The sequence below is a fragment of the Vulpes vulpes genome, chromosome 6, assembly GCF_048418805.1.
Source record: "Vulpes vulpes isolate BD-2025 chromosome 6, VulVul3, whole genome shotgun sequence".
NCBI lineage: Eukaryota > Metazoa > Chordata > Mammalia > Carnivora > Canidae > Vulpes > Vulpes vulpes.
Genome location: NC_132785.1, coordinates 51327785 through 51355563, shown reverse-complemented (window position 1 = coordinate 51355563; position 27779 = coordinate 51327785). Strand labels below are relative to the sequence as shown.

General features: G+C 36.1%; 1 protein-coding gene across 6 annotated transcripts in view; it reads left to right on the top strand.

Annotated features, from left to right (window-relative positions):
- FGF14 (fibroblast growth factor 14) overlaps positions 1-27779 on the top strand; it is a 624343-nt gene that overhangs the window by 485796 nt on the left and 110768 nt on the right. For 5 of the 6 annotated variants that reach the window (XM_026008894.2, XM_026008893.2, XM_072760975.1 and 2 more), the window contains 2 exons: positions 8845-8955; positions 14905-15008. In XM_026008894.2, the coding sequence (XP_025864679.1) occupies positions 8845-8955; positions 14905-15008 (215 nt within the window). The remainder of the gene's footprint in view (positions 1-8844; positions 8956-14904; positions 15009-27779) is intronic. The other variant, XM_072760974.1, reaches the window with a different exon arrangement.

Below are 27779 nucleotides of genomic sequence, written 5' to 3'. Positions count from 1 at the left end.
TCAGATTCCACTCTTCCTATGACAATAGCATTTGAAAAATTAAGTAGAATACTCAACTATTTGCTCAACAATTGAGGAAATATTATACCCTCAGTCAGCTAGCAGCATGGTGGATCCTGATACTTACACTAACAAAAAGAAGTTGGTACAAAATATCCTCAAAGCAGTGTTAAGTTTCTTTCAGTATTTGATATCATTGATGAAGAATCTGAACATGAATCATGTGTTCGTATTGGTAAGTGTTGCAGATGCCACACAGAATGACACATCAGCACACTGAATGAGACAGAGAAAACTGATTCTTTGCATATGCATGTATGTGTTCTGGCCAGGAGGAAATGAAGTAATTCATAAATTAGGAATCTGTGACAGGATATATTATTAGCAAAGCTTTCTTTAGATGTAATAGTAATAATGATTGGCTTGAATCCCAAGCATCATTGAAGGGCACACATTTTTTTTTCCTTTTCATTTTTTTTAGAGATAAAAGGAAGAACATGCAAGGGGGGAGAGGCAGAGGGAGAGGGAGAAAGAGAGTCTTCAGCAGTCCCCATACCCAGTGCGGAGTCCAACTCGAGGCTTGACTTCACAACCATGAATGAGATCATGAGCCAAAATCAAGAGTCAGATGCCCAACTGACTGAGCCATCCAAGCATCCCACATATTCTTCTTATTTAAATATGCACAAGAATTTTTAATATTGTCTTTTGCAGCTATATAATTAACATTGATAATTTATTTTTAATTGCAATTTAGAAGGAGTAAGTTAGCAAACCAACAAACACAATGTCTTATAATTATTCATCTTTATAAGTTATGAATAAATAAAGGGAAACAGTAGATCCAACTTTTTTGCCATTTTATTGTCCAATGCTGAATTATGTTGGGGCTACAGGACTTCCAATGTGTTTCTAATATGTTAGAATCTTGCAATTAGAGAACCTCATTGGAAAATACTATTGGAAGGAGTTGCTTTTAACTGAGCTCTAAAGATGTGTTTCCTTTAGGAGCTTGTAGACACTGAATATTCAGAAAGCTAGTGAGAGTTCAACCCTGCATTAGGAATTCCAGGAATCTTATTAGATCTGTCTGTTTTTTGGAGCTGTGGGTCAAATATTGAACAGGATATTATGGGATGCCTTCCCTTTAGTCATCCTTTCAGGTATTTTCCTCGAGAAGAGATTCTACTCACTGTTGTTTCCTTAATATACTTTACTAAGAGGGATTTTTTTTTTACCAAGACAGTTTTGGAAAAAAAATTTTTTTAATTATTGGTGTTTCCATTTCAAAACCTACATTTATCTTTATCAGGGCATGTTCTACTCCTCCAATTCTTAAATAGGATACAAAAATGCGGGACACCTGGGTGGCTCAGCGGTTGAGCACCTGCCTTCAGCTCAGGTCATGGTCCTGGAGTTCCAGGATCAGTCCCACATCCAGCTCCCTGCAGGGAGCCTGCTTCTCCCTCCGCCTGTGTCTCTGTGTGTCTCATGAATAAATAAATAAAATCTTTTTTAAAAAAAAGGATACAAAAATGCATCTTGCCTTGAATGCCATTTAGGGCTTACGTATAGATTCTTTCAAAGAATAGATTCAGTATTAGATATTTGTTGAACAGCTGCTATGTGCAAAGCAGAGTAATAGGCTACTTTGAATAACATACGATGCAAATTATCAAGGGATTTATAATCCCTTTAGTATTTGCTGGGCAGGAATACACATAAACCCAATAATTCCACACATGACTAACTGGCATAAAACCATATCATACATTCTTTCTTATCCCTCTCAGTAGAGAGCCAGCTCTTTGAGGACAAGAACTGTTTTTTTGTTTTTTGGGTTTTTTTAATGCAAAATTATATCTCTAGTGCATATAGGCATAAGATTATGTTAGGCACTAGATATAGGCTGTTCTAGGCTGTAGAATCAACAGTTAAAATTGAACAAAAATAGTAATGCATTGGATTGGGATGGTGGATTGGTACCACTCTGAACTAGCTGAAACACGGTTTCTAGAGGGATGGACCCTCGACGTAGTATGGGGGCAATTTCCAGGGGAAATTGAATGTCATCCTAGGTAAAGCACTAACAAAAAGATATAGAGGTTTTTTCATAAGTTTAGTTTATTTATCATTTTCCTAATGTCCCACCCCACCTTTTTTCTCAGCCCTTTGGAAGAGCTCCTGGATATGGTTTATTTTTATGGCTGAATTATATGATAATTTATGGCTTTGGGTAAATTATTCACAATGCTATTTTCTGCAACTAGGAGTGCCAAAATCTCATTAGTTCTGCCACAAAAATGTCTATTCCAAAAGTTGCTTTTTACCCTGTAAATAACATGTGATTTTTTTTCCATAGCTAATAGAGGAGTGACATTTAAGAACCTTCACTGATAACCAACTAGTACCGAGATTTATGTGTAAACAAACATGGTGTGTGTGATGTATCTACAATTTTATAGTTGCTATATAAAAACACATGCCATATTGTGCATTTTTCAATTTAAATAATGATTAAAAATATCTCCATCACTCTAAGGATTATCTTGATTTCTCTTTTGTCAGTCTGCACATTGCATGAAAACAATTTGTGACAGTGATTGATTTAAATGAACCCGCTTCTGAGAGAGTGATTGTTTTAATTAAAAATGTTGGATATATTTTTCCTTGTATCTGAAGGCAGTTGAACTGATTTGCATTTCTTTCAGTTTCGAGTGTTGAGGTTCATTATATTATGAAACATTTTTTTCTTGAAACACATGCACATTAGCTTTCATTATTTCTATTTTAATTAATGTCAGAGTGTATGGTTAGTATGGAGTTCCAGACAAGGAGTACCCTCAAAACATTTTTAGTAAAACATTCGAGTAAGATGTGTTATAGGGTAAGTATAATGAAAGAGAAAACAGAAGGAAAAAGGATAATTAAGACATAGTTTTCATATTTTCTTAAGCAGAGTAAATATTCTGAATTCATAAGTACTTTAGAAAAGAATAAGGAACTCTAACAGTTTTATGGGTTGAAAAATATTTTTGCATTTTTTTACATGGCTAGCTAGCTAAACTGTAGGTGTGGGATTTCAGGTATTTATTTTTCTTTAGTTATTAATTGACAGTTGAGGTTGTAGGGGTTTCATATATATCAGTACTAAAAACAAAATCCTTGGCTTCTATTTAACATTCATTAGAAGAATGTCACCAAACCCTCTTATCCTATTAGTTTAATGAAAAAAAGAACATGTACCTCATTATAAGCTTGTTTCATATATGTAATTTTTTAACTGTTTTATATCTCAAGGCATACTATTCATTTGGGGTGATGTTCTGTTTTTATCACAGTAGATGTCCTAACATTTTCGAACACTTTTGGCTGACTTCATGTTAGATCTGAATAGATAGGGAGGTCATCATTGCTTTTGTTCCATATTTGTGTACTTGTTTTTAACCCTATAAACCATGTAGAGGATTTGTCATCTTTGCTGGGGTTTTTTTGGTGTTAAGTTTTCTTCTTTGAGTATCACCATTAATCCATACTGTCTGTTGGATTTTTCCCCCTAAAATATATCAACATTAGTTAAACTAGATAATGTAATTTATATACCTTCTTAACCTAGAAGGTATAAACTTCAGCATATTGCAAATCACTCATTGGAAACAATGACTGCAGCCAAGGTCATGATGCCAACCCCTCAGAATTATAGGGTGCCCAACCTGCCTCAGGTACTTCAAGGATCTCATATGATATGTGACCCTGAAGATTCCGAAGTCAGCTCATGTTAAGTATTTACAAAGTTTAGTTGTTTTTCTTTGTTTTGTTTTGTTTTGTTTTGTTTTTCGTTTTTGGAGATGACGATTAAACAGGAAGTTCCAGTATTGGATCTTCACATACTGCAATCCATTGCCTTTCCCTCCTCTTTGGGGTGAGACAGCCCACTGTAGATGTTCTTTTTTGAGAGACTAGTGCTTCTCTTGCAGCTGCCCAGACAGGGTCCTTTCCATTCTGGCAGTCATGTGAGATATCTTACTGATATCAATATGTGTAAGTGAGCTGTCCAGCACATATTAGGCTGAAGTTGAGACTTGCTGTAGGGTGAGAATATGTAGGGTTTTTCTCCTCTACACAGTAGATCTAGAAAATTAATCATACCATTGCCTGACCACATACAACTGATGTGGTTGTTTTCTCAGGAAAATTGTCTCATTTTCTTTTGTTTTGTATCTGTTATGATTATTTGGCTTTGTACTCTTGGCCTTTGAGGAAAGTTTTTTTTTTTTGTCTTCTTTTTTAATTATTTGAAAGTGACCTCGAGCTATAAATGGCCTCATTGCACAATAGCCAATTTTATAAGTGAGGATTATAGTGAAGGTTTTATGGATATGTGACTAAGCACAAAGAGAAACTAATAAGTGGAATCCTTGAAAATTTGGGGCATCAGTTAATCTACAACAGTAAAATGCATTTAGGATATTTGTATATATGTATGCAATATTATTTGCATGTTGAAATGTTATTTTTACCCATCTTTTGTCAAAAGGCACTAATATTAAATCTGCATTTTCATTATGAAATTTAGGAAATTTTTAAAATAATAAAATGTTGAAAAATATGTATTCTAGTAACCAGAAAAATATATTTATATTTCACATTTTGGTGTATTCTTTCCCATGTATTTTTATAGTATTTTTCAAATAGTCATACTCATTTTATTTATATACACACGTGTCATTGCAAAAAAGTTTATAACACCAAAGATTTATTTTTGAGTTAGCAGTCTGGACTGCACAACTAAAAAAACGTTTTGGACGCTTTTTAGGCTTTACTACCATCCTGGATTTCATGTTGTTGTTCTGATTGGCACTCTTATTAGCAATATATGAGATTACTAGATAAATTACACTCTAACCCATTCAGTATTCATTAAAATATATATATTTGCCCAGGTCCTATTTATTTAGACCCCAGGAATGTAATGGTAAGCAATATTATACATTTCTATTTCCTTCATGAAACTTACAATACAGTTTGGAGAAAGAGATCAATCATACAATTGCACAAATAAATGTGAAATTCAAACCATGAATTATAAAGCAAAATACTAACACTTGTTAACCTCCATGGTGGGTACATAGATATAGGTTGAATTAATTCTTGTAACTTTAAATGTATTAAAAACATTTCAAAATGAAATAATTTTGATGTTTTAAAAATGAGTAATGCCTATGAAGAATGCTGCCATAAAAGTGTTCAAGGGAGGAGTCTGAATTCATCTGAGGTGTCAGGAAAATGCCCCAGAGGAAAAGTTGATGGAGCTGAAATTGAGAAGGAGGAAAAGGAGTAAAATATGCAAAGATTTATGCATGTGGATGTGTGCGCAAGGAAGCATCTTTATGCAGGTGAGAATATCTGAGACAGAGAAGGTTAAGGGGATGGGATAAATGTGGGGGATTATGGCATATTTGTAGGTAGCCAGCAGTGACCTAGCCTGGGCTATGTGCAGGGGATGGCGTGGAGTAGTAGAAAACAAAGCTGGGCAGATAAGATGGGGCCCCACTGCTGCAGGGCATTGTGAATAGTTCAGTGGATGGCCAGAGCCACTGCATGTTTCCTTTTCTGCTAGATTGGAACAGGCACACGGTAGGCGGGATAACTACCTAAGAGAGGTTACAAGGGGCTGAAGTGCTGCCAGCAGTGAAAATAGAAAGTGAGCAAGATTGTGAAGACAGCATCTGCAGGAAGTGGGCAACTGTTTAAGTGGAATGACAAAGGCAAGCACGGTGGTGATCTTGAGCGGCTGAGACAGTTCACATGAGTCATGAAGTCAGGGGTACAAGTACAAGGAAGGAGAGTGACACAGATGAGTTGAAGACTACAGTATTAGATCTGCAACTTTGGTGAGGGTTTCACAGGTGCAGATTTATTGGAGATGTGGCCAATGGCAAAGTAGGGCAGATCATAGAAGAGATTTTCAAGCATTTTGATTTTAGCTTCATGTTATTGTTTTAAATCACAGATTCAGCTCCAAGTATGCAGGATTTGGGTTTATATATAATTGTGATTAATCCTGAAAAACTTAGTTTAAAAGAGAAAAAACAAGATTGTCTTTGAATTTTATTTTAGGTTTTTAAGATGGTTTAGGTCAATTGTTCAACTTCCAAAAGCCATGTAGTTTACTGGTTAGCCGGGGAGGATCATGTTCGAACCCTCAACTGGACACTTGTCAGTTTTGTGCTTTTTGTCAATTACTCCATTGCTCTGTCTCCACTTGCTCAGCTTCAAAGCGGGCTTCCCATTAAGTAAGTTGTGGTGAGTTCAATGACTTAATCCTGCAATGTACTTAGAACAGTGCCTGGCACCTGAGAAAAGCACAATCAATGTTATTATGGTTTCTAAAAAGAAAACATCAAATAATGTGAAACTAGGTACATAGAAACCAATTTGGTTTCATTTCTTTGAAATTAAGTGAGAACTCAAAAACACAGTTCCGTTGTTTTCTTTATACTTCCTTATTAGAAATGAGAATGTGGGCAGGTAGGGCTCACTTGGCCTTATGACCTCTAGTTTCATCCATGTTGTCACAAATGACATAATTTCCCTCTTTTTGAAGGCTGAATAATATTCTGTTGTGTATAGATACTCATTTTCCTCATCCACTCACTCACTGATGGGCACCTAGATTGTTTCCATATCTTGGCTAATGTGAATAATGCTGAAATGAATATGTGGGTGCAGATATCTCTTCAAGACCCTGATTTTATTTCCTTTGGCTATGTACCCAGAAGTGGGATTGCTGGATCAACTGAGTTGGTAGTTGAATTTTTAATTTTTTGAGGAAGTTCCATACTGTTTTCCATAGTGGCTGCATCAGTTTGCATTCCCACCAACAGTTAACAGGGTTCCTTCTTCACATCATTATCGATACTTATTATCCCTTGTCTTTTTGGTCATAGAAAAAGAAAAAAAATAAGTGTTCTCTTTAAGTGTGAGGGAGTTTGTGGGGGTTGTGTGTCTTGTACTGCCTTGCCTGACCTACTTAATTCAAGTCCAGAAGATGTAGTAAGCTAAAATGTAAAATTATTAAAAATAAATAATTCAGAACATAAAGGTTTTGCAGAAGAATTGTCAATCCCTGAAATCCTCTGTATGTCTTCATGGCAATTAAGAACCCACCTTTTTACCTTTGTCCTCTTCTTTTCCATGCTATTTATCTTCAGTGATGAGTATAAATACAATGCAGCATAAATAATTAAAGAAATCCTCAATACTTTAGAGGGTTGGTAGCCCAGTCAAATTTTACTGAGTGATGGGCAGACTAAGATGCAAGAGTAATTTTTCCACCAAAGCATATCTTAGAATTGTATACTAATTTTTAAAGGTGTATACTACAGAATAAGGAACATATGTCAGACAATCCCAATAATCACTTAGATTTTTTTTATCCTAGTCTTCTAGAAGCATCTACACTCTATTATATTTAGTCACATTGATGTGACACTGTGGTGTTCATGCATTATTCCCCAGATTTTCTTCACTCTCATTCAATCTTTGAAGAAAATCTGTGTACCATAAATTCACTTTTCAAATGATTGGTTATAGCATATGTACAAAACAATAGATATTGGCATTTTCTTTTAAATTTTTGAGGATTAAACAAAAAGCTAACGGTGTTCTGGTTTGGAACAGCTTTTTTTTGGCATGTGTATTTTTTGTGTGTGTTCACCCGTTGGCAAATCCACAAATTTTCTGTCAATTACTAGGTAGTAGCCTTCATCATTCTATACCATTCTAATGTTTTGTTAGTATGATCTGATTGCATTTGCATGTCTCATTCAGCAGTTCTGGAGAGGTGCCAGTTGCCATGGCAAGAACTATGATGTCCAACATCAAATCTAGTCATGAGATGGGGATGGCCTTTGAAAAGCCACATATAAATATTTATATTCAAAGGTACAACTGTTGGTCCTTTGCGAAGCCTGGGTCACTTGAATGGTTATCTTTTCAATGAATCATCAGATGAGAAGTCTGTTACCATATTTCCCTTTTTGTTTTAATAAATTTACACTGTCCTCTATCTTTTGCCTTTTTGGTTAAGAATCAGATCCATATTTTATAATTTCATTCTCATTTTTAGATATTAATCTGTTTAATATGTCTAATTTGTCTGGATTATGGCCACAGAACTGACCTCACAGCATAGGTTTGTTATTGTGCCTTACCCTGAGCTCAGAAATCAACTTTTCCATTTTCATGGAAAATGCATGGGTCATGCATGAGTACCAGATGCTTCCATACCCATTAGAGTAACCCTTTAGACATCAAAGAAACACTCTCCACAAGAGGGCTTTTTCTAAGAATGCATATCAAAATATTAGTTTGATTAAAAAAATACAGATTTTTCACCTTTTGGGATTACTTGTCAAATTAAGTAAAAAGAAAAATCCATTTAAAAGCCTTTAAAAGGTTTCTTAGAGCCAGAAGTGTGCAAAAACTCCTGTACATTCATCCTGAATGATATTAAACTATTAAACCAATTAGTTTAGGACTTAACTAATAATTAAACCAATAGATCAAGTAGCTTAATTGTTTTTGATTAATCATTGAAATCCTCACATTAGTTTTATAAAATGACCCATTTTCTGCAGCTGCCAAATGCAGCTTATGACCTTCTATGATTACTATGCACCAGGTTTGATAAGTACAGAGGAATCTGGGAGACATAGAATAAAAGGTGCTACTTCTATCAAATGCCCTCTTCTGAAAAAGAAAGAAAAGAATCAGAAAAAGAAATAAAAAACTCTATTGTGACACGTTGTGAGGCTTATGATAACTATGTTTGCCTTTCAGATCCCCAGCTCAAGGGTATAGTGACCAGGTTATATTGCAGGCAAGGCTACTACTTGCAAATGCACCCCGATGGAGCTCTCGATGGAACCAAGGATGACAGCACTAATTCTAGTAAGTGACAACCTCAGGCCACCCGCTAACACAGTTGGTAGAAGATACGCTGCTACAAAAATGACTTTTTAAACTACGTTTACAAGTATTTGTTACGTTGGTTCATTTTTACAAATGTTACACGCTAGAAGGCCAGTCATAATTTTACTTAGACCACATGGATGAAAACAGGAACAGAGCAACACCAGAAGCCTGTTGTTGTAAGATAATTAGTTTCTCTTTCTTTTTTTTCCTTAAAACAATCATCAGACCCAGCATTCTTGTTCCTTTTATCTCATAAAAGTAAAGTAAGTACACTAGTGCATTTAGATGAAAGATGAATCCATGTTTCCTTTGGAGATATTTTTATTAGGCCTGTAGGTTTTTAATGGTAACTGTGGAAATTCAAGAGCTATAAGGATTAGTTGTTTCAAATCACAGAAATGTAATTTTTCAAATTCTTTGCATTCAACAGGAAAAATTAGTATCTCTTTTTTAAAGAGAGGACATGAAGGCTCTATGCCTTTAAATACATTGTACAAAATGTTTAACTACTTTACAGAATTGGGTCTGTGATGACTTGTCTTAAATTGAAAAGCCATTGACCCTGGTTTTATTGGTGTCTCTTCATTTTACTGTTTTTAAATATATATCTTTTCTTCATATTTTCATTTTAGTGTCCCTCCTTATCCAATTGTCTGTTTTTTCCTTTCCCATTTTCTATTTATACTAGTACTGGATTCCTTTTAATTTAGCACATCAGTTCTAAAATAGACACTCTCTACTTCTCAGGAGAATTAATGAAAAGCAAAAACTGATTTTATTGGACATATTTATTCACATATTACTAGTGGATCAGGAATGGATATGAATTTTTTCACCCATTTAACATTTACCCTTCATATATAGAGCATCATTCCATGAAAAGAAGGGAGGATTTGAATACACAAGACCAAATTATAGGTACTTTCTGCTTCAAATTTTAGTAATCAAATTTTCAATAGCACTGAGAATAGCTAATAAAGGAGACTGTTTTTGCATTTGTTGTTACTATGTGAAATGTCAATATTTTTCTAGCCATTGCATTTACTTTTTAGATTTTGGAATTTGCTTCATTTTAAATTTTTCTTTCAATTTAAAAATTTTTCTGTTTGCATTTCCTCTTTTTAAATTTCTAATCTTTTTCTCCCTTTGTGTCTATTATGTTGTCCTTTTGTCCTTTTAAACGTTTCCCTATCATATTTGTTCATTGATTCTCTGTCATTGTTGTTTATTTCCTTCTTCGATTTAGAAGAAGAGAAGGTAAAGCAGTTCAAACACAAGGAAGAAAGAAGTTATTTTTACTCATAAGACTGAGGTCAACCATTGTTTAGTTGATGGGATTTTGCTATTAGGTTGAACTTTTTAAAAGTATAAGTCCTTGACTATCTTTGATCTATAAAAGATGTCAGTTTCTTCTAGTTCAAGCTAATACATGCATGTCTGCTCATTTTCTTCTCCCTATCTTTAACTCCTACCCATTCTTTGACAAAAGGCACTCTCTTTCGTTTATGTCTTATTCTTGTGGGGGTCATGGACTCTTGAGACTTGTAAGTGCTGGTGTCTTCAATATTCTCTGATTTCCTTCAACAAAGTCCAGTGGAGCATGAGCACTAGTTTTCCATAACTCTGATCATTGTAAGATTAAGACATTCTGACTTAGAAGTTGAGGCCATGCCTTATGACCAGGTTTTTAAGAAAGGAAATAAACCATAGCTATATGGAAATGATGTTTAGTTGAACTTCTCAGAACAAATAATTTCCTTCAAAGTTTTTATGTATTTTTTCCTATCTTCTTTGGTTTTTGTAATGCCAAACAAGTTAGTTGTTTTTAATGATGGAAATCAATATTGAATTAAGAATTGTTAGGTAGACACCATCTTTTATAGCATATTACTTCAGAACTCAATAAGCAGCACGATATTTTCTACACTGTGAAAGTGCAGATGTAGGCATTAAATGCACACACGTAATTATATCTGGTTATCTGAAGAATACTTAACACTAAACTGGAAAGCTGAGACACTAAAAGATACACAATCTTCTGTTTTATAAATGTGTGAGGCTTTTCTCCTGCTGCATAGCTGCATTAGAAGAAAGAAGAATCTTGGGGCAACACTTGAAATCCTCTCTAATCCCCCTATGTGCTGATGAGGAATGAGGAGTTCCTGTGTACAAGCAAACCAGAACCAAGTTATAGCACCCACACTCTTGGGGCTTGCATTCCTGTGCAATAACTGGCCCATAGCTTCTTCACTTACAAGTTCTGTTGGCATTTTATGTTCATGTTTAACTAGTTAGGTTAATTTTGTTACCATTTCAACATTTGCAAAGACATAGCAGAAGAGAGCAAAATGGGGTATGATAAAGATTCTCTCCTCAAAAGGCTATAAAAATTGTATGACCATAAAATTTAATAAAACTTGGCAGGACTATAGCAGCTTTATAAAAGCAATGGGAAATTACTAATTAACACTACTTTTGTTGCCATCATATTTGTAAATGAAAACCACACTGTTTTTAGGTGGAATTTAAGATTATTTCCTTTTCTTTGGTTCAGTACAGCAGTCTTAGGAATCTTGAGAAAATCATAAGCTGTGAATAGTATTCTATAAAAAGGGAGGGAGCACTAGAGATGCCGGCAGGCAAGTCCTAATGGGAGCACAGTCCTTTCATTTGAGGAAGTGTGTGATGTATCAATTCACAGATGTATTGCAGATTTTTGATAATTCTTTGAATATAAAACAAAGATTAACCATCTGTAAGTAGGGGAAATGAGAAATAACCTAAAAGTCACCATGATGCCCCCCTAAAAATTACCAAATGACAAAACTGAGGCTTGAACCTTCAAATATTTGTGATTTGAGTTGTATACATCTCCCACAACTAAACATGAGCTTATTTAGAACTAGGTAAAGTCAGAACCACCCAACTAAGTTGCCTTTGCCAAAATTTTCAGATGAGTTGAAAAGAGAGGGAATGGCCAACAGGCAGGTGAACCTGACATACTAAAGTCTTCCCAGGGCTTTCTAGCCTCAGATCTAGAAATCTCTGGGAGGAAAGATGGCAAGACGATGTTTGATAATGGATGATTGGTTCTAATAGAGAAGATACTGTAGCAACTTGAGTGTTTATTGGTTTCCATGTCTTCTGGAAAGATCTTTAACAAGAAGAAGTGAGTATCCAGATTACTTCATCACCATACTTATTTTCAAGGGTGTTACTTATTTAAAATTATTCGAGCTTCCCATCTACCTACTAAATGTTACCATTACTATGAACTATGGCATTTGATTAAGAGGTGGTTTTCTTTTCCCCCAATTGGCTTTTGGGGATGCTATGAGGTTTTCCTGTGCTCTTAAACTCAATACTTCCATTACCAGACTTAATAAATGCTACGAGCAGAATAGGACTATAGAAATATCAATATGCTAGTAACTATAGCAATATTAAAATTTCACATGAACCAGTTCCTCTCACCTTAGGAATTCCAGGCCTGATAATTTAATGTGTAAAAAATTGCCCACCACTCACATTTATCACCTCTGCACCATCTTGGGATGGTGGTTTTCACTTCAGCTGTACTTCTGGGTCATTTGAGGAACTTAAAAAAAATCCTTATGCTCTAAACCCTAACCCCATCTCCAGAAATTCTTATTTAATTTAGTCAGTCTGTGGTTGGGCATGGCTGTCCTCTTTTATGAATACAGCTAGTTTTAAAGTATAGCCAGGGTTGAAAATCACTATTATATGGAAAACTAGAGTATTCCACAAATATAAACAAAGTAGCATGTACATCTTATTATTCTAACTCCCCTAGGCTTTGTAAACATTGCTTTATAATTATATAAAATACAAAAGGAATGGAAAAATATAATGATGTCTCAATTAATGTGGATATCTATAGTTATAATTAACACCATGGATTCATTATGGTCAGCTCTGAATGACCTCCCACATGACAGTGGTTATATGGATTCACTTTGTATTATCATTCTGTAAATGATAATAACTAACATTTTATAATTCAGGTCCCAAAAAAATCTTAGGGAAAAAAAACCCAGAATTTTTTATGGTCATTTTAAACTATCATCTATAATTTTTCTGTTTTCCATGTCACATTATTTTGGTGATTTCATGATGTTCTTACTTTCTAGAAGTATAACAACTGGCCTATATCAAATATACGGCACCTACAAATACCATTAAGAGTATATAAAGATTAGAATAATTAAGTTTCAGAGGGTTAAGTTAGAATAGTTTTCAAGGAGAGGCATACAATTATGTTTTTATTCCAAAACTTTTGCAAACCAATCAGGCATTGTTCTATGGTGCCCATCTTTTCAAAATATAAGGGAGAATGGACAGTTTAGGTGTTCTGGCTAAGAATGCAATGGTCAGTGGCCCTTTCCCATGAAGAAGGAATACTGAGTTACAATGACACAAGTACCTCATACTGCTCCATGACTCCCACTTATGTTTACTATTTAAGTAATAGAAGTGAGCAAGCATAAGCCTCATTCTTCCATAACATGAGCCCCTAAAATCCCATGGAAGATGGTCCAGTGTTATTTTGCATTGTGAAAGCTAATATCCACCTAACCATATACATTCCTTGAATATTCCTGTAGGAATAATTATCTACATCCATGGCCACCATGTCCTTTCATCAGAAACATCTTGAGATCTTGGGATCAGTAGCATGTAATAATTGAAAGAGAGGGTATAATGGCCCCCCTCATTCTGAGAAAACATATGGTGCCTCAGAATTAAATAGAAACTAATTTATAAAGTCCATTTTTAATTATGTTCTAAGTAGATCCATAAATTGAAGTCAATGTTGCCTATGTTTTTACAATTATTTATCTTTTTTGGAATATAGTTAAGAACTTGACCTCAGGTATTTTGTTGACTTGTTTACTTCAGCATTTCAGTACTGTTGTTGCCCATTCTGGGCTGGTCCAGTTGCTTGGAATTAATCTTCCATTAAGACCTTGAATGGAAACAGATAACCACACTGTGGATAATTAACAGTCCTCTTATAAGTGCATCCATAATAAAGTCCCCCAAACCATCTAGGAGTTGTTACTAAGAATGGTGCTAAAATACTTACTGAAGAGCCAACATATAACCTTGGCATGGAAACCTGTTATGGGGATGTTAAGGTTTTTCAAAACATCAATGATAACATTGCTTTCTGTACTATGTGAAAAATATAAAAATACATTCCTTGTCAATAAAGAAAGAGATGAAACGTGGAAATATAAATGAGTTTTTATCCCTTAGATGGGGTAAATTGAACACTTTTCCCTCTTTCATTTTTATAGTTTTATGAGATATTAGTAAAGAAAATGTCTCTCTAAAATGTGCATGCCATTCAGTATGATTAGTTCTTTCTAAATTGAGCACATTGGCAGGTGCACATCTTTTCTGGGCTCTGCTGGCATCTCATATTGGTTCAGCAAGAGTAATTCCGTTTTGGAATTACCTTTTTAACTTCTGGCCTGTCCTACATTGCAGTGATAAAGCATACTTTCTGCATGAAAGACCAGAATAAGCATTCAACTTGGACTTTTAAAAATTCCACTCTTTGAGAATCTTCAGAGCTGATTTCTTTTGGTATCAAATGATGTCAGAGACTGTGATATGGGAATCATGATTACAGGCCTGATTCTGTTTATTATTCTATCAGTTCTTCGGAATGGTATAAGCAGACCGTTAAGATGTACAAAATGAAGCTCAAGTGCTAATTTTACCCATTGCAGAAACATTTTAATTATAAAGAGAGAAATAAAAGTTAATTGGAACTTCTCAGAAGTTTGTAACAAAGATTATTATTTTTTTAAATAAAAGAAAAGAGGGAGGGAAAAGTGATGGCAAGGTTTTTGCTTCTCTCTGCCCATTCATGACAGGCCATGTTTATCTTTACAGCACTGTTCAACCTCATACCAGTGGGACTGCGCGTTGTTGCCATCCAGGGAGTGAAGACAGGGTTGTATATAGCCATGAATGGAGAAGGTTACCTCTACCCATCAGTAAGTAACATGCCAAAGATATTGGTTATTCATTCAATGTTTGCAAAATACCAGTAGCAGCAAAAACAAAAATGAAAAGTATCTGTATATATTGATTCTGCCATTTTTGCTTTAATATTTGATCTCTACTATGATGCTATACTTGATGCTATACTATGATACTATATATTTATTCATTATTCATCAACGTTTGATAATATCAGTATATTAAAGAGAAGAGTAATATTACTTCTTAAAGTTGTGCATTTGCATATTTTTAAAAAATGAACTAGTTTGTAGAAAATTGAGTAATTTCAAAAGAATTGATGTTAATGTTTTTTATTTCTCTTTAGAAATGTACTTGTCTTAGAGAGTTTATAGTAGAAGATTATTTTGTAAAAAGAAGCAGAATAACATGAATTCTAAAAAAGAAAATTTAAAGAGTGTAGTTCTTTTAAAAATAGAAATTCAGGTTGTATTAAGGTTTTACTGGGGAAAATACTTGTAATATAAAATGTATATTGTATTTAAATCTAAGCAAGTCTTATTTGTTGTGTGTTAATGTGTACTAGAAGTTGAGTACCTTTTTAACCATATGACATATTCTGGAATATTTACTATTTACAAATAATTCACACTCAGCTGTGTTATATCTATATGTTATAGTGTAGTTAGAAGTAATTTCTGCCACAGGACCAAGCAATAGGGACCTAGATGAAAGTATTTTTTTTCACCGTCCTCTGAGCAGAAATTACCAGGTTAAATTCATGGTGCCTCAGAGAAAAATGCTCTTATCTGGGTTTGCATGTCATCTTCATATAATTTTTTTAAAACTCTGTTGTTGCTAAATATTACCATCAAAAAACTAAATGTAAACGTATATACAGACTCACACACACGCACACACACACACACACACACACACAACTTAAGCAGAAATATTCTCTGGGGCATTTTCTGGAGCAAATCTGGGAAATCCTGTCAAATAAAATGAAATTGAGTTGCGGATTCCCTCTGTGGTGAGCTGGAAAATGTTCTTGTTATTCTGGAAGCTTCATCTGAGTCCCCTGAAGGGTGTTCCTGCACATAGACCTGGGCCCTACATTATGCAAATCGCATTCTGTTGCATAAGATGAATATTCAACATTCCGAGACCAAGATTCAGCTAGAATTCCCTGTCCCCCACTTTAGGAAAAATATGATTCAGACAAAGATTACTTTCTGGAGATGCTTTCGTTCAGATACAATTCAATTTTATTGATTTGACATTTGTTCTGTTATTTTTGTTTCTTTCTTTTCCCGCAGGTAATCTTTGAGATGCCTAAAAATTATTAGCTGCAGCATCTGCCATAGCCTCTAGTTGTCTGTTCCTACTGAAGATTTTATTACATTGTTTGTTATGCTCTGATACATGTGTTGATATCAGGGGACATGTGAATGTTTATTTTATATTTTTGCTACTGAGGGAGGTATTTTCTATTTTTTTTGTGCTGAGGTTGCACATGTATACTTTTTTTTTTTTTTTAAGGAAGGGAAATCATCTTGAGTGTGTGTCTTTGCTGAAAATACAAGTACAAGTTATGTTTAGTGCAGTCAAAGGAGTACAATAGGAATAGAAGTGAGGAAGGCACTAATACGCAGTCTGTGAAGCCTGCAGCCCAGGAATCAGGTCTCATGAGCTAGCTATGGGTGACAGCATCTACCCCAGGATTTGTCTCAGTGACAGCTTCAGGATTATTATTGAATAATTATTTACTACTCTCACCTCCCTGGTTTTCCAGTTCCTGGGCATCTGATGCTCCCTTTTGGTGGCTTGGTTCTCTGATTTACAGATGTTGGCTTTCTTCTCTTCCCATCTTCCCATTTTGACTCTTTGCTTTGAATCCAGAATCTACTAAAATGCACTCTATCTGCCCATCCCCTACCCTGAGAGATCCCCACTGCCTAGGCCAGGCCCTTACAATCTTCAGCTATCTTGTAGGAAAAGGGCTTAGATGCAAGCCAAATGTGATTCCCAATCTTTACTAATACTCCATAGTTCAAGTGCTCTGTTTATTTCAATGTAATGAAATGTGAACTACAAATATTTCAGTAAAAAGAATATATTTCCATAGTCATTCATTTATTTCACAGTGAGTGTCTGCTAAAATAATAATATAGCATAATACCATATAACAATTGCCATACTATATAAATAATAAGTCTACTTATATAATAATAATGGCTAGTATTTATATAGTACATCTGCCCAACACTGTTCCCAGCACTGCACAGTTTTACCTTATCTAATCCTATTAAGCGAACACTGTTAAAATGATCATATTGATATACAGAGAGTTCAAGAATAGGGGTGCCTGGGTGGCTCAGTCAGTTAAGCATCTGTCTTCAGCTCAAGTCATGGTCCCAGGGTCCTAGGATCTAGCCCCGAGTTGGGGTCCCTGTTCAGTGGGGAACCTGTTTCTCCCTCTTCTCCTTGCTTGTGCTCTCTGTTATTCTGTCTCTCTCCCTCAAATAAATAAGTAAAATCTGGAAAAAAAAAGAAGAAGAATCTGTTCAGTCTCCCAGGTAGTAAATAAAGAAGACAGGATGTGAGCATTATTAGTCTGACTCATTAGCTTACTGTTTCACTATACTACTTCCATGTGCCAGACATTTTTCATCATATGATCTGGCACCTATTCTAACAAGAAGGTATAAACGCATGATGATGTGATGAAAACCTTTAGGGAATTGTTACTTAGGGAACAAACTTCATTTCAATTATTAAGAAGTATAATTTGAGACATAATCCTTTTCCTTTGGAGATTCTCAAATTTAAAAAAAATCTTAGAAAATTACATTCTGGAAAAAGTTTGATATTATTTACTGAATGTTTAAGATTCTGAAAATTTATTACATGTAACATTTGAAATTTAAATTAAAAAAACATGCCAAACATGGTTAACTCAACTAAAAAGTTTTGAAGTAAGTTAGGTAGGTGTTATAAAAGGAAACCTTCAGTTGACCTCAGGTTTAAAGAAAAAAATAATAAAGATTAAAGTTTTGAAAATGAAGTAATCTGTTTTAAGCTTATACCCACTTTCAAAAGATCAACTTAATGTTTGCATGGTGTAAACTAGTGCCTATTAGAGAGCAATTTTCTTGAAGATCTGTAGGTTTAGAAGATAGGAAATAAAATGCTCAAATCTTTCAAAAATGAATTCTGTTGAATGAAAAACACACTAGTATTTTGACTTGTGGTGCATATTTCTCTATTTGTAGTGAAAATAACTCTTATAAGCCCCTGCCATCCAAATAACGATATTCAATTTGTTAGATAACTTCACCTGGGGGGACAAAAATGTATCTTGTCTGAAATGTAAATAGCCACATTTCTGATGCTGAAGGAACATGTTCCCCATGCAATCTTTCTTTGATATGACAATAGTCATTTCTTTTGTGGTCATAATGATCATAATATATTCCTTGAAGGTGTATATCAAGAGATCTAATGTCAGATATAAACAATTTGCTCAAAGGTAGAACACAGGCTACAAGGTCATAGAACAGAAACTGACAAGGAAATACTTATGTTAAAGAATTTGTTCAATATGATGTTTGGGAAAAGTGTATTTTGACTGACTATAAACTGTCTATTGAGCTGTGAGGAGTAGTCCACTTTTTTTTTCAAACAACCTGTGACATTGAAACACTAAGAAAATCTTTCATAGACATGGTTTGAATGTAAATTTGGAACACTGAAGAAAAACTTAGGATGAAAGGGAAAGGGCATTATTCATCATTTAGGCAGAGATAAAGATGAGTTGAAGTCAGAATGTAGTTTTGATAGGAGAAAAGAAAAAGAAGAGGAGGGAAGAAGGAAAAGAGATTGATGGTGGGTAGAGCTCTGGGCTTTCCTGGATCACCTGGATCCCAGATCCAGCTAAGACCTGTGTTGTCATGCCCCAGTCTCTGCATCTCAAGTTTCTCATCTGTAAAATTAAAAAGTTTGCCTGGATGCTTAAAGTTAATTTGGGAGTTAAACTTCTAGTTTTAGTCTGATTGATTTTTCTGAATGATGAGGTATATGACATACATAAAATGTACAAAGATCCATTATTGCTGTCTTATAAAAGGCTGGCATTTATGAGAATATTATATCCAAAATGGTGCTGTAAATGTTTCTGTTACCCACATGTAGGCATCTGGGGCTGCAGTCAGCCTGGTGTTCTCCCAAGATCAATATTTCATCTGATTTTCTTAACCCAGTGATACAGCAGAGAGAAAGACAATCCTTTTTCATGTAGGTTTTTTAAATGAATAAAAAAGTACACTGCTACTGTGTTTTGTAAATATTTGGACTCAGAAGAATCACCTGGGAAGAGGAGGGAAAAGGTAAATTCCTTGGATCAGACTCCAGATATTTCAATTCAATAGATCTTGTGGGAGCCCCAGGAATCTATAGTTTAATAAGAATCTCCCTACTGCCTCTACCTGCCCACTGGTAGGTGAGTCAAAAGCTGGTAGCCCAACAATCAGCAACCACACAGCAAGCATTATTGCAATGGCTAGTGGGGGAGATGATGGTAGCTTTAGACCAAGGTAGTAAGAGTAGGGTTGTTAGATAGACTACCTAGGCACAGAATCCAACACTGAAGCAAATAAAATACTTGGTTTTCCTAACTTCCTCTGCCCCTAAATTGAAATCTATGGAAATGTGAAGCAGTATCTGCACTCTTCTTCACGACTGCAGCAACCAGACTCTCAATACACAATGAACATGAGCCAGGAGGAGGGATTAAATGATCTTTAATTTAGGAAAACAAGGTAAATGCTGCATATTCTGGACAAAGCATGTTCAATAACCTCAAAGTCTTACCTACTCTACATGCAGTAGTTTTCCTATATTGTACTCACGTCTTTCAGAAATTTTTCATGAGCTTCTACAAAGGGGATTGTGCCTTCCCCCCTCTGTGCCAGTAAGCATCTTTTATGTGTCTTAATTTGTGTTGCTTCAGCTTCCCAAGGCCTCTCAGACAGGAAAGCCCCAGAGTCCCTGCCTCCTTTACCATCAGTCACATGCCTTCCTTTTGGGTTGATAGCTCTAACAAAATGGGATGGAACAATGCTGTTTTCCTCTTGATATTGTTCGCCTGATCATTGCTCAAGTTTGTGGTTCAGAAGTGGAACCAACTTGTTTTTAACACAGTATGATGCCTAATTTCCTTCAAAGTTTTCTACTCTTCCCTGAGAGTTACTCATATAAAGGAACACACACTCATTTACCTGAATCTCTATCCTCATGGAGTGTTATGTGAGTCTTTTGGCCATCCTTGATACTCGTCCTATCTCCCAATAGCACTATGGACATCCATTCTCTAGAAACTGCTCACCGTGTATCCTAGTGCTGCTTGGGTATCTGTCCATGCCTCCTGGCTTTTTTTTTTCTTTAGTTACTAGGTAATCCATGGGGTTAATCAAGTCACCAGAACCACAGTGACCACCATCGGCCATTAGTAACATCTGATGTTAAACCAAGTCTTCAGTAGCATCTGACCCCTGGGAGCAGGGAGGCAAAACTATAACCAATCATGAGTCTGAGTTCATCTGGTTACAGAAGTGCCCCTTTCAGAATGGACATTTTTCCACCTTCCATCCTTCAGTACTGACTCTCTGAATGGGTCAGTTTCTTTATTTTAAAAAGTGTATTAAATTTGAGATGATTATTAATATCTGTTATTCTAATAATCTATAACTCTACATGCATGTTCTTTTGTACAAACAATATCTAACACCTTTTGAGACTATATATACATATATACAATTTGTATATACATATATTTGTGTGTGTTTCATTGGAATTATATATTGTGCTCTAATTATACACACACTTATTCACGTGATTATACCTTTGATCAGAGTGTTTTTATTTCTTTTTATGAAATGTTAAATAATAGTTCTTAAGTTTACACATATTTTAAAGCTTTACTTGCTCTACTTAAAAAAAATTTCTTTTTTCATTAAGTTTCCCTGTGGTTTCTCCCACATTATGACTCAGTTGGATATATCGCCCAACTTGAAAACGGCTATTATCCTTTCTTGGTATTTTGGCTAAGATAATTTATAGAAATGAGGAAGCAAGTATGGCACTTCAGTTAATTTCCCTCCAGTATTCATGTAATTCCTATGATGCTGAACACTGATGCACAGAATATAATTGATTATGACAAAGGCAAGGATGCTGTCATTCTACTTAGGGTTACTTGCCAGAAGGAAAAAACAATGGAGAAACAAATGCAAATGGTAGGTTGCATGTAACTAATTTTAAGTAGCCTTTTGGGCAAAAGAAAAATGTGAAACACTCCATGTTAGGTTGAGAGTAGGCAATAAAAAGGAATAAATTTATTTTTAGGCTATCCAAGTTTCAGCGCCACTTTATGGAGTACAAAGGCAGAGACTGGGATTCATGGGCAGAAGATACTGAAGCTTAAGAGGGAGAAGAAGGAAAAAGGAACATGGAAAGAAGATCACAAATAAGCAGTGGGGAGATTCACTAGACAGCATTAGGGAAGAAGGAAAGATAAGAAAGAGAGAGGGATGGAAGAAGCAGATGGCAAAGGGAAAGAAAGAGGGGAGACACATCAGAAGGAAAAGCAAGAGGGAAGGCCATGTCTTCAGCTCACTCCATCACCTTCCTGGGAACCCCCTGCCCCCAGCTGACTCCTGGCTCCAGCTTCCCCCTCTGGGATGGAGAAAACAAGACCCTCCCTCTTGCAGCCCAGTCTGGGCTTTCCAACCATACCCAAAATACCGTCTCTGCTCCAACCCCATGACTATTTTCCCCTATTTCCCTTTCCCTTAGCCTCCTTTCCAGAATGCTGGCTATGCCTGGTTAATGTTATTCTCTAAGCAAGGAAACAGTATGGCCAGATTTGGCTTCCAAAGGATTATACCCTTGATGGTGAGGATTAGTGGAAAGGCGCTAATGACAGTGCGTCCATGCTGCAACAGGCCACATGAGGGATGCTAAGTACATACAATAGGAAAATATTCAGCCTTAAGAAGGATGATTCTGTCATTTGCAGCAACATAGGTGGACCTAGAGGACGGTATAGTAAGTAAAATAAGTCAGACACATAAAGAAAAAACCTGCGTGATCTTACTTGTGGAATCTAAACAAATTAAATACATAGAAGCAGAGACTTGAATAGCGTTCACCACAGCCAGGGAGGTAGGGGAAATGGGCGGGGGCGAGAGAAAGAGAGAGACACCCAAATAGGGCTTGCCAACTTACAAACATTTATTTTGTTTGGACTGCATAAGTGCACACACGTGTGCTCTCTGTGATCTGATGGGGCATGCGCTCTACAGGCTACATTTTAACCACAATGACAACCTCTCCTGAATTTTTTAATGGAAGATAATGCACATCTTAACTTTGTTTCTGGTCCTGGAGACAATGGTATTGGTAGCCCCTGATTTTAAGGGACTGGAAAGGATGGGAGATATTTGAAGTGTTTCTGAGGAGATGTAGAAAGAAGTCCATGGTGGTATGGGTACAGAGGTGACAGAGTCAGAGCTGGCTCTGGGAGGACTGACTCAGAACCTGGTGGTCTGTGGTGCTTCTCACTGAGAAAACAAAACCCAGAAGGAGGCATGGGTGGAGGAACCTGCCACATTGAGTTTGGGACGTGCTCAGTTTACCCCCACAATATCCAGGTGGGTTATAATCTCACTGGACCACTACTGGATGATAACAAAGCTTCTTTACCCTAAAAGAGCCATGTCTAGGGGCTGTCTTAAGAATGATGTGCAGATAGAGAAAGAATTCCTCTGTGATGGATGGTGAGTATTTTCCTTTTCTTCCTGAATGTAAGACAAATGATGAAGAAATTGTGGGGAGTCTGCTTCAGCATAAGTGAATTTAGATATTAGAAAGAACTTTATAAAATAACATGACTTCTTGAGGAAGCTTTCTCATGTATTTTCCTTAATTCCTAAGTATAAAGAACCAGTAGAGGTAATTTGGGATACTGGGTAATAAAAGCAGAAGACTAGCCAACTTAAATTTGTAGTTTGTGTAAAAATGATGCTAATGATATGGGAAGGGACTATCAGTTCTTCAGATATTCTCATAGTGGTTCACAAACCTCAACATACATAAGACTTTTTCAGATAGCAGTGCAAATAACCAGATCCCAGGACATTAGCCTGAAAGATTCCAATTCAGTGAATCCAAATGTGTCAAGAATCAGAATTTTGAATATGCATCCCAGGCATTTCCAGTGCAGGTGCCTGAATAAGCGCATTTTGATAAACATGAGTCTACATCACTGTTTCCAGACCCAGACATTGAGATTAAATGATTTTATATTTACCACTGTTGTTGATGATGATTACAAATTCACGGTCCAGGTCAGGCCCTTGCAGTAAGCAGAATGACCTGGTCATAAGGAATGCTAACCTTTCCTGTTGACCAGGTGAGCCAGCCTGTGAGCAAACATAGAGGAAAGCCTTGTCTGTGATTGCTCTGCTCAGTCTAGGAAAGAATAGGACAAGAGATGTGTCCCTGAACTTCAAGATGATGTGTGAAGAGACAGGAGTTTTGCTTAGAATCAACAAAAAAGAAACAAAATAAGACATTGGATTTCAAACCAAGAGCACAGTTCTGAAAAGGAGAAGGGGAGTTAAAGGGCTCAGGCCATTAGCAATTTGTCAGAGCAGGTTTCTAAGAACACCCTGGTGAGCAACAGGTCCCTGTGCTTGGCCCACCTTTGAGTTCCTTTCCCAGGCCCTGTATAGAGAAAGGGCTGATCCTATATGGATCCATCATTATACAGATTCCTTAACTACACAAAGCCTGCAATACCTACCTCACAAAAAATAAACTCGTATGTCCAATAACAAAAGCGTCTGCAAGAAATATATGGAAACTACTTCTACTCAATATAATTACTCAATGCTTCAATGTAGGCTGAAGGGTCACATACTTGGTGGGGGAGTCTATGGTCACAATTTTATTTATTCACTCTGTCAAGAAAGACTCTTATAAGCCTTCCACTGACAGCTAATGTACTGTATGTACTAGGGCTTCAAAGATAAGTGAAAAATTCCTGATTTAAAAACAACAAAGGATCCTGAGCACCCAATGGATAGGACATACATCTTGACTCGATGAATTCTAAGGCTCCTATCTTGACTCAGAACCTATGATTCCCTGATTGTACATTTTCTATCAGTCCTTCATTAGTGATGGATATGTAGGAAGTCTTAATGTGTAGTTCCTGATTGATTATGGTTAAGGCAGAATAAATGTCACCAGCAAATTTTACTAATTTATTCCTCAAGTGCCCTTCTATTCATGATATTTATTATGCATGACACTTATCTTTTTCCCCACTGGAAAACATGAAGCATCAGCAAAGAATATAGGAGTCTGTTTATTTCTGAAGTTAGAATTGCAGAAAAGCACTATTTACACATTCCTTTCCTGAACGAGCTTGATAAACCCACAGAGACAGAACTTAGATATGCAATGTCTGCATTCTAACATGGTTATATTTGCATTAATGAAGTGAGTGGTAATGTCTTCACCTTATGAGGGAAGCTTGGAGCAAAAAAAAACTAAAGCCTGATTTCTGGTAAATGTTGCTACCATTTAAACTTGAACTTTTTAAAAATATTTTATTTATTTATTTGACAGTGAGAGAGAGAGCAGAAGCAGGGGGAGGGGCAAAGGGAGAGGAAGAAGCAGACTCCCGGTGAGCAGGGAGCCTGGCTAGATCACAGAACCCTAGGATCATGACCTGAGCAAAAGGCAGATGCTTAACCAGCTGAGCCACCCAAGTGCCCCTAAACTTGAACATTTTAAAACAAGCACATGCATAATGAGAATTAGAGAAAGGATTTTATTATTTCAGTATGTTCATGAAATGACATCAAGTACTTGGTTTTTTATTTCCTTTTAGTGTCAAAGAAAAAAATACCATTGCAGTTTGCCATTTTATCCTGATTTTTCTCCAGGGTGAAAACTATGAAATACTATAAAGAGTAACAAAAGGTTTGATTGAAGTGTTTCAATTTTTTAAAATCCCATATTCATAGAGTGCAAATAATTGGTAATAAATAATGGAAGAAATTTCCGCAGAGAAAACTTTAAAGACTACCTGAGGGATCCCTGGGTGCCGCAGCGGTTTGGCGCCTGCCTTTGGCCCAGGGCGCGATCCTGGAGACCCGGGATCGAATCCCACATGGGGCTCCCGGTGCATGGAGCCTGCTTCTCCCTCTGCCTGTGTCTCTGCCTCTCTCTCTCTCTCTGTGGCTATCATAAAAATAAATAAATAAATAAATAAAATAAAGACTACCTGAGAAATGATAGATAAACAGTATCTACTTAAAATGATAAAACAATATTTGAAAATGAACTCTCTTTTTTCATTTACTATATAATGAAAAAAAAAAGACAAACAAATCCCCCTATATAAATGCTAAGGCCCATATTCCATACAGTGGATAGCAAATCAGCTCTAACAGTAAAACAACAGTTAATAGCTAATAAAGTTGAGGGCAAAACTCTGCTTTTTGAACAATTGTTTGCACATATGGGAAGCTCATGATTGAAATTGTTACACATCATCCACCCAAGTTGAGTTGTTGGGTTTTCTTTCTGATTATTTTACTTTATAAGGATTCTTCTTACTTCTGGCATGTGAGCTACCTGCCTGAGACTCTCAGAATTCTGAGATTTCATGAACCACCAAGTTCATGGTGGGCTCGGGATAGGAATTTCTCTCAGTTTGGGGTGCCTGGGTGGCTCAGCTGGTTAAGCATCTGCCTTCTGTTTAAGTCATGATCCCAGGGTCCTGGGATCAATCCCTGCTGAGCAGGGAGCCTGTTTCTCCTTCCTCTGCTGCTCCTCCTGCTTGTACTCTCTCTCTCTGAGTCAACTATATAAATACAATCTCTTTTTAAAAAAGGAGTTTCTCTCAGTTTCCTCAGTGCAGTTTATATCTCATTTTTTAGTCACTTGGGACTAAAACAAAAGATAATTTATGAAATAATTCATAGCAATATGAAAAACTATGCTTTTATTTTTTCCCGAGAAAGAACTAAAATCACTTTTTTTTTTAAAAAACCAAACTGGCTGTTGTTCTTCTCCATATGTGATATACTAATAACTGACAAAATCATTCCTTTGGTGATCATTTTCCTTGTTACCTCTTCTTTACATTCTCTGTTTCCACTAGTTTTATTTATTTTTCCATTTTTTTTTGGAGTTCAATCTTTTCTAAACTTTTTATTTAAATTCAAAGTAGTTCCCATATAGTGTATTATTAGTTTCAGATGTAGAGTTAAGTAATTCATCAGTTGCAAAGAACACCAGTGCTCATTACATCATGTGCCCTCCTTAATGCCCATCACCCAGTTACCCCATCTTCCCCTCACCTACTCTCCAGCAACCCTCAGTTTGTTCCTTAGAGTTAAGAGTCTCTTGTGGTTTGTCTTCCTCTTTGTTTTTATCTTATTTTATCTTTTCTTCCCTTCCTCTATGTTTACCTGTTTTATTTCTTGTTTCCCCTAGTTTTAGAATTATAGTATTATCAAAATAATGATGATCAGTTATTTGACTGAAAATATTGCCCACGTTTCCATTCTGATATTACCTGTCAACCAATATTGATGCAACACATTCCTGAATCAAGAGAAATATGGCGAAAAAGGCAGAAACAACCCCTGGCCTCATGGAACTTACAGTTTCTAAGATGTGAGTTCCATGTACAGTGCATTTTCACTTTGAAAGATTTCCTTGGATTCTGGAAGTGTGTTTTGTGCCCTGAGCTACTTCGGGTTTCACTAAATGTTGGCTATTTGTCTTAAGGTAATGTATTCAGTTTGGAAGGCTAGTTTACGGAAAGGTACGTAATACACTTCCAAGCAAGGACTTAGTAGATCTCTTAAGAGTTTTATTTGCAGTTAGGTATTGGTTTTAAGGTCTTATGACTATATGAAGTGAAGAGAGATAAATCACTTTTAATAGGCATGTCCCAACCCATGCAAAAGCATCATAATTGGTTGCTATTTGCTGTCCCAATAGAGGCAGAGACTGAGTGGGAACAAGATATTTTTGGAATTGCTACATCTCTAACAAGGTGGAAATATTTTATTTGGTCCATAATCCTAGACCTAGGCCACCGTTTAGCAGAAATGGTTATGTGGGCAAGCAGGGAACATTCTACTTTCCTTTTAAGCTGGTACAACTAGTGCCTAAAAGCACTAACCTGACAAATGATGAGTATTGATTTATGTCATGGGAGGAGCTTCTACTCATGTTATTTAATGAACCTGTGAATCTGGTTCACCAAGGCATAAGGACAAGCGTTAATTGTCAATGACTCCCTGTTAATTTAACTTCTCCAATTAACTCGTCTATCTTTCAACTATGAACCCTTTATAACTTTGTTTCTACTATCTAAACCTTAGACTCAGTGCATGAGATCCTTGTCATTGCAAATTATTTTCTATGGTGAGCAATACTCTGTTATGGTTCAGGAGTTTTGGTTTCCTGGGCTGTTAGACACAGCTTTGAAAAAGATCAATATTGGGGATGCCTGGGTGGCTCACTGGTTAAGCATCTACCTTTGGTAGATGATCCTGGAGTCCCAGGATCAAGTCCCACATTGGGCTCCCTGCATGGAGCCTGCTTCTCTCTCTGCCTGTCTCTGCCTCTCTCTCTCTCTGTTTCTCATGAATAAATAAATAAAATCTTAAAAAAAAAAGAAAAAGATCAATACCTTTCTTGCTTGTGGGTAATAA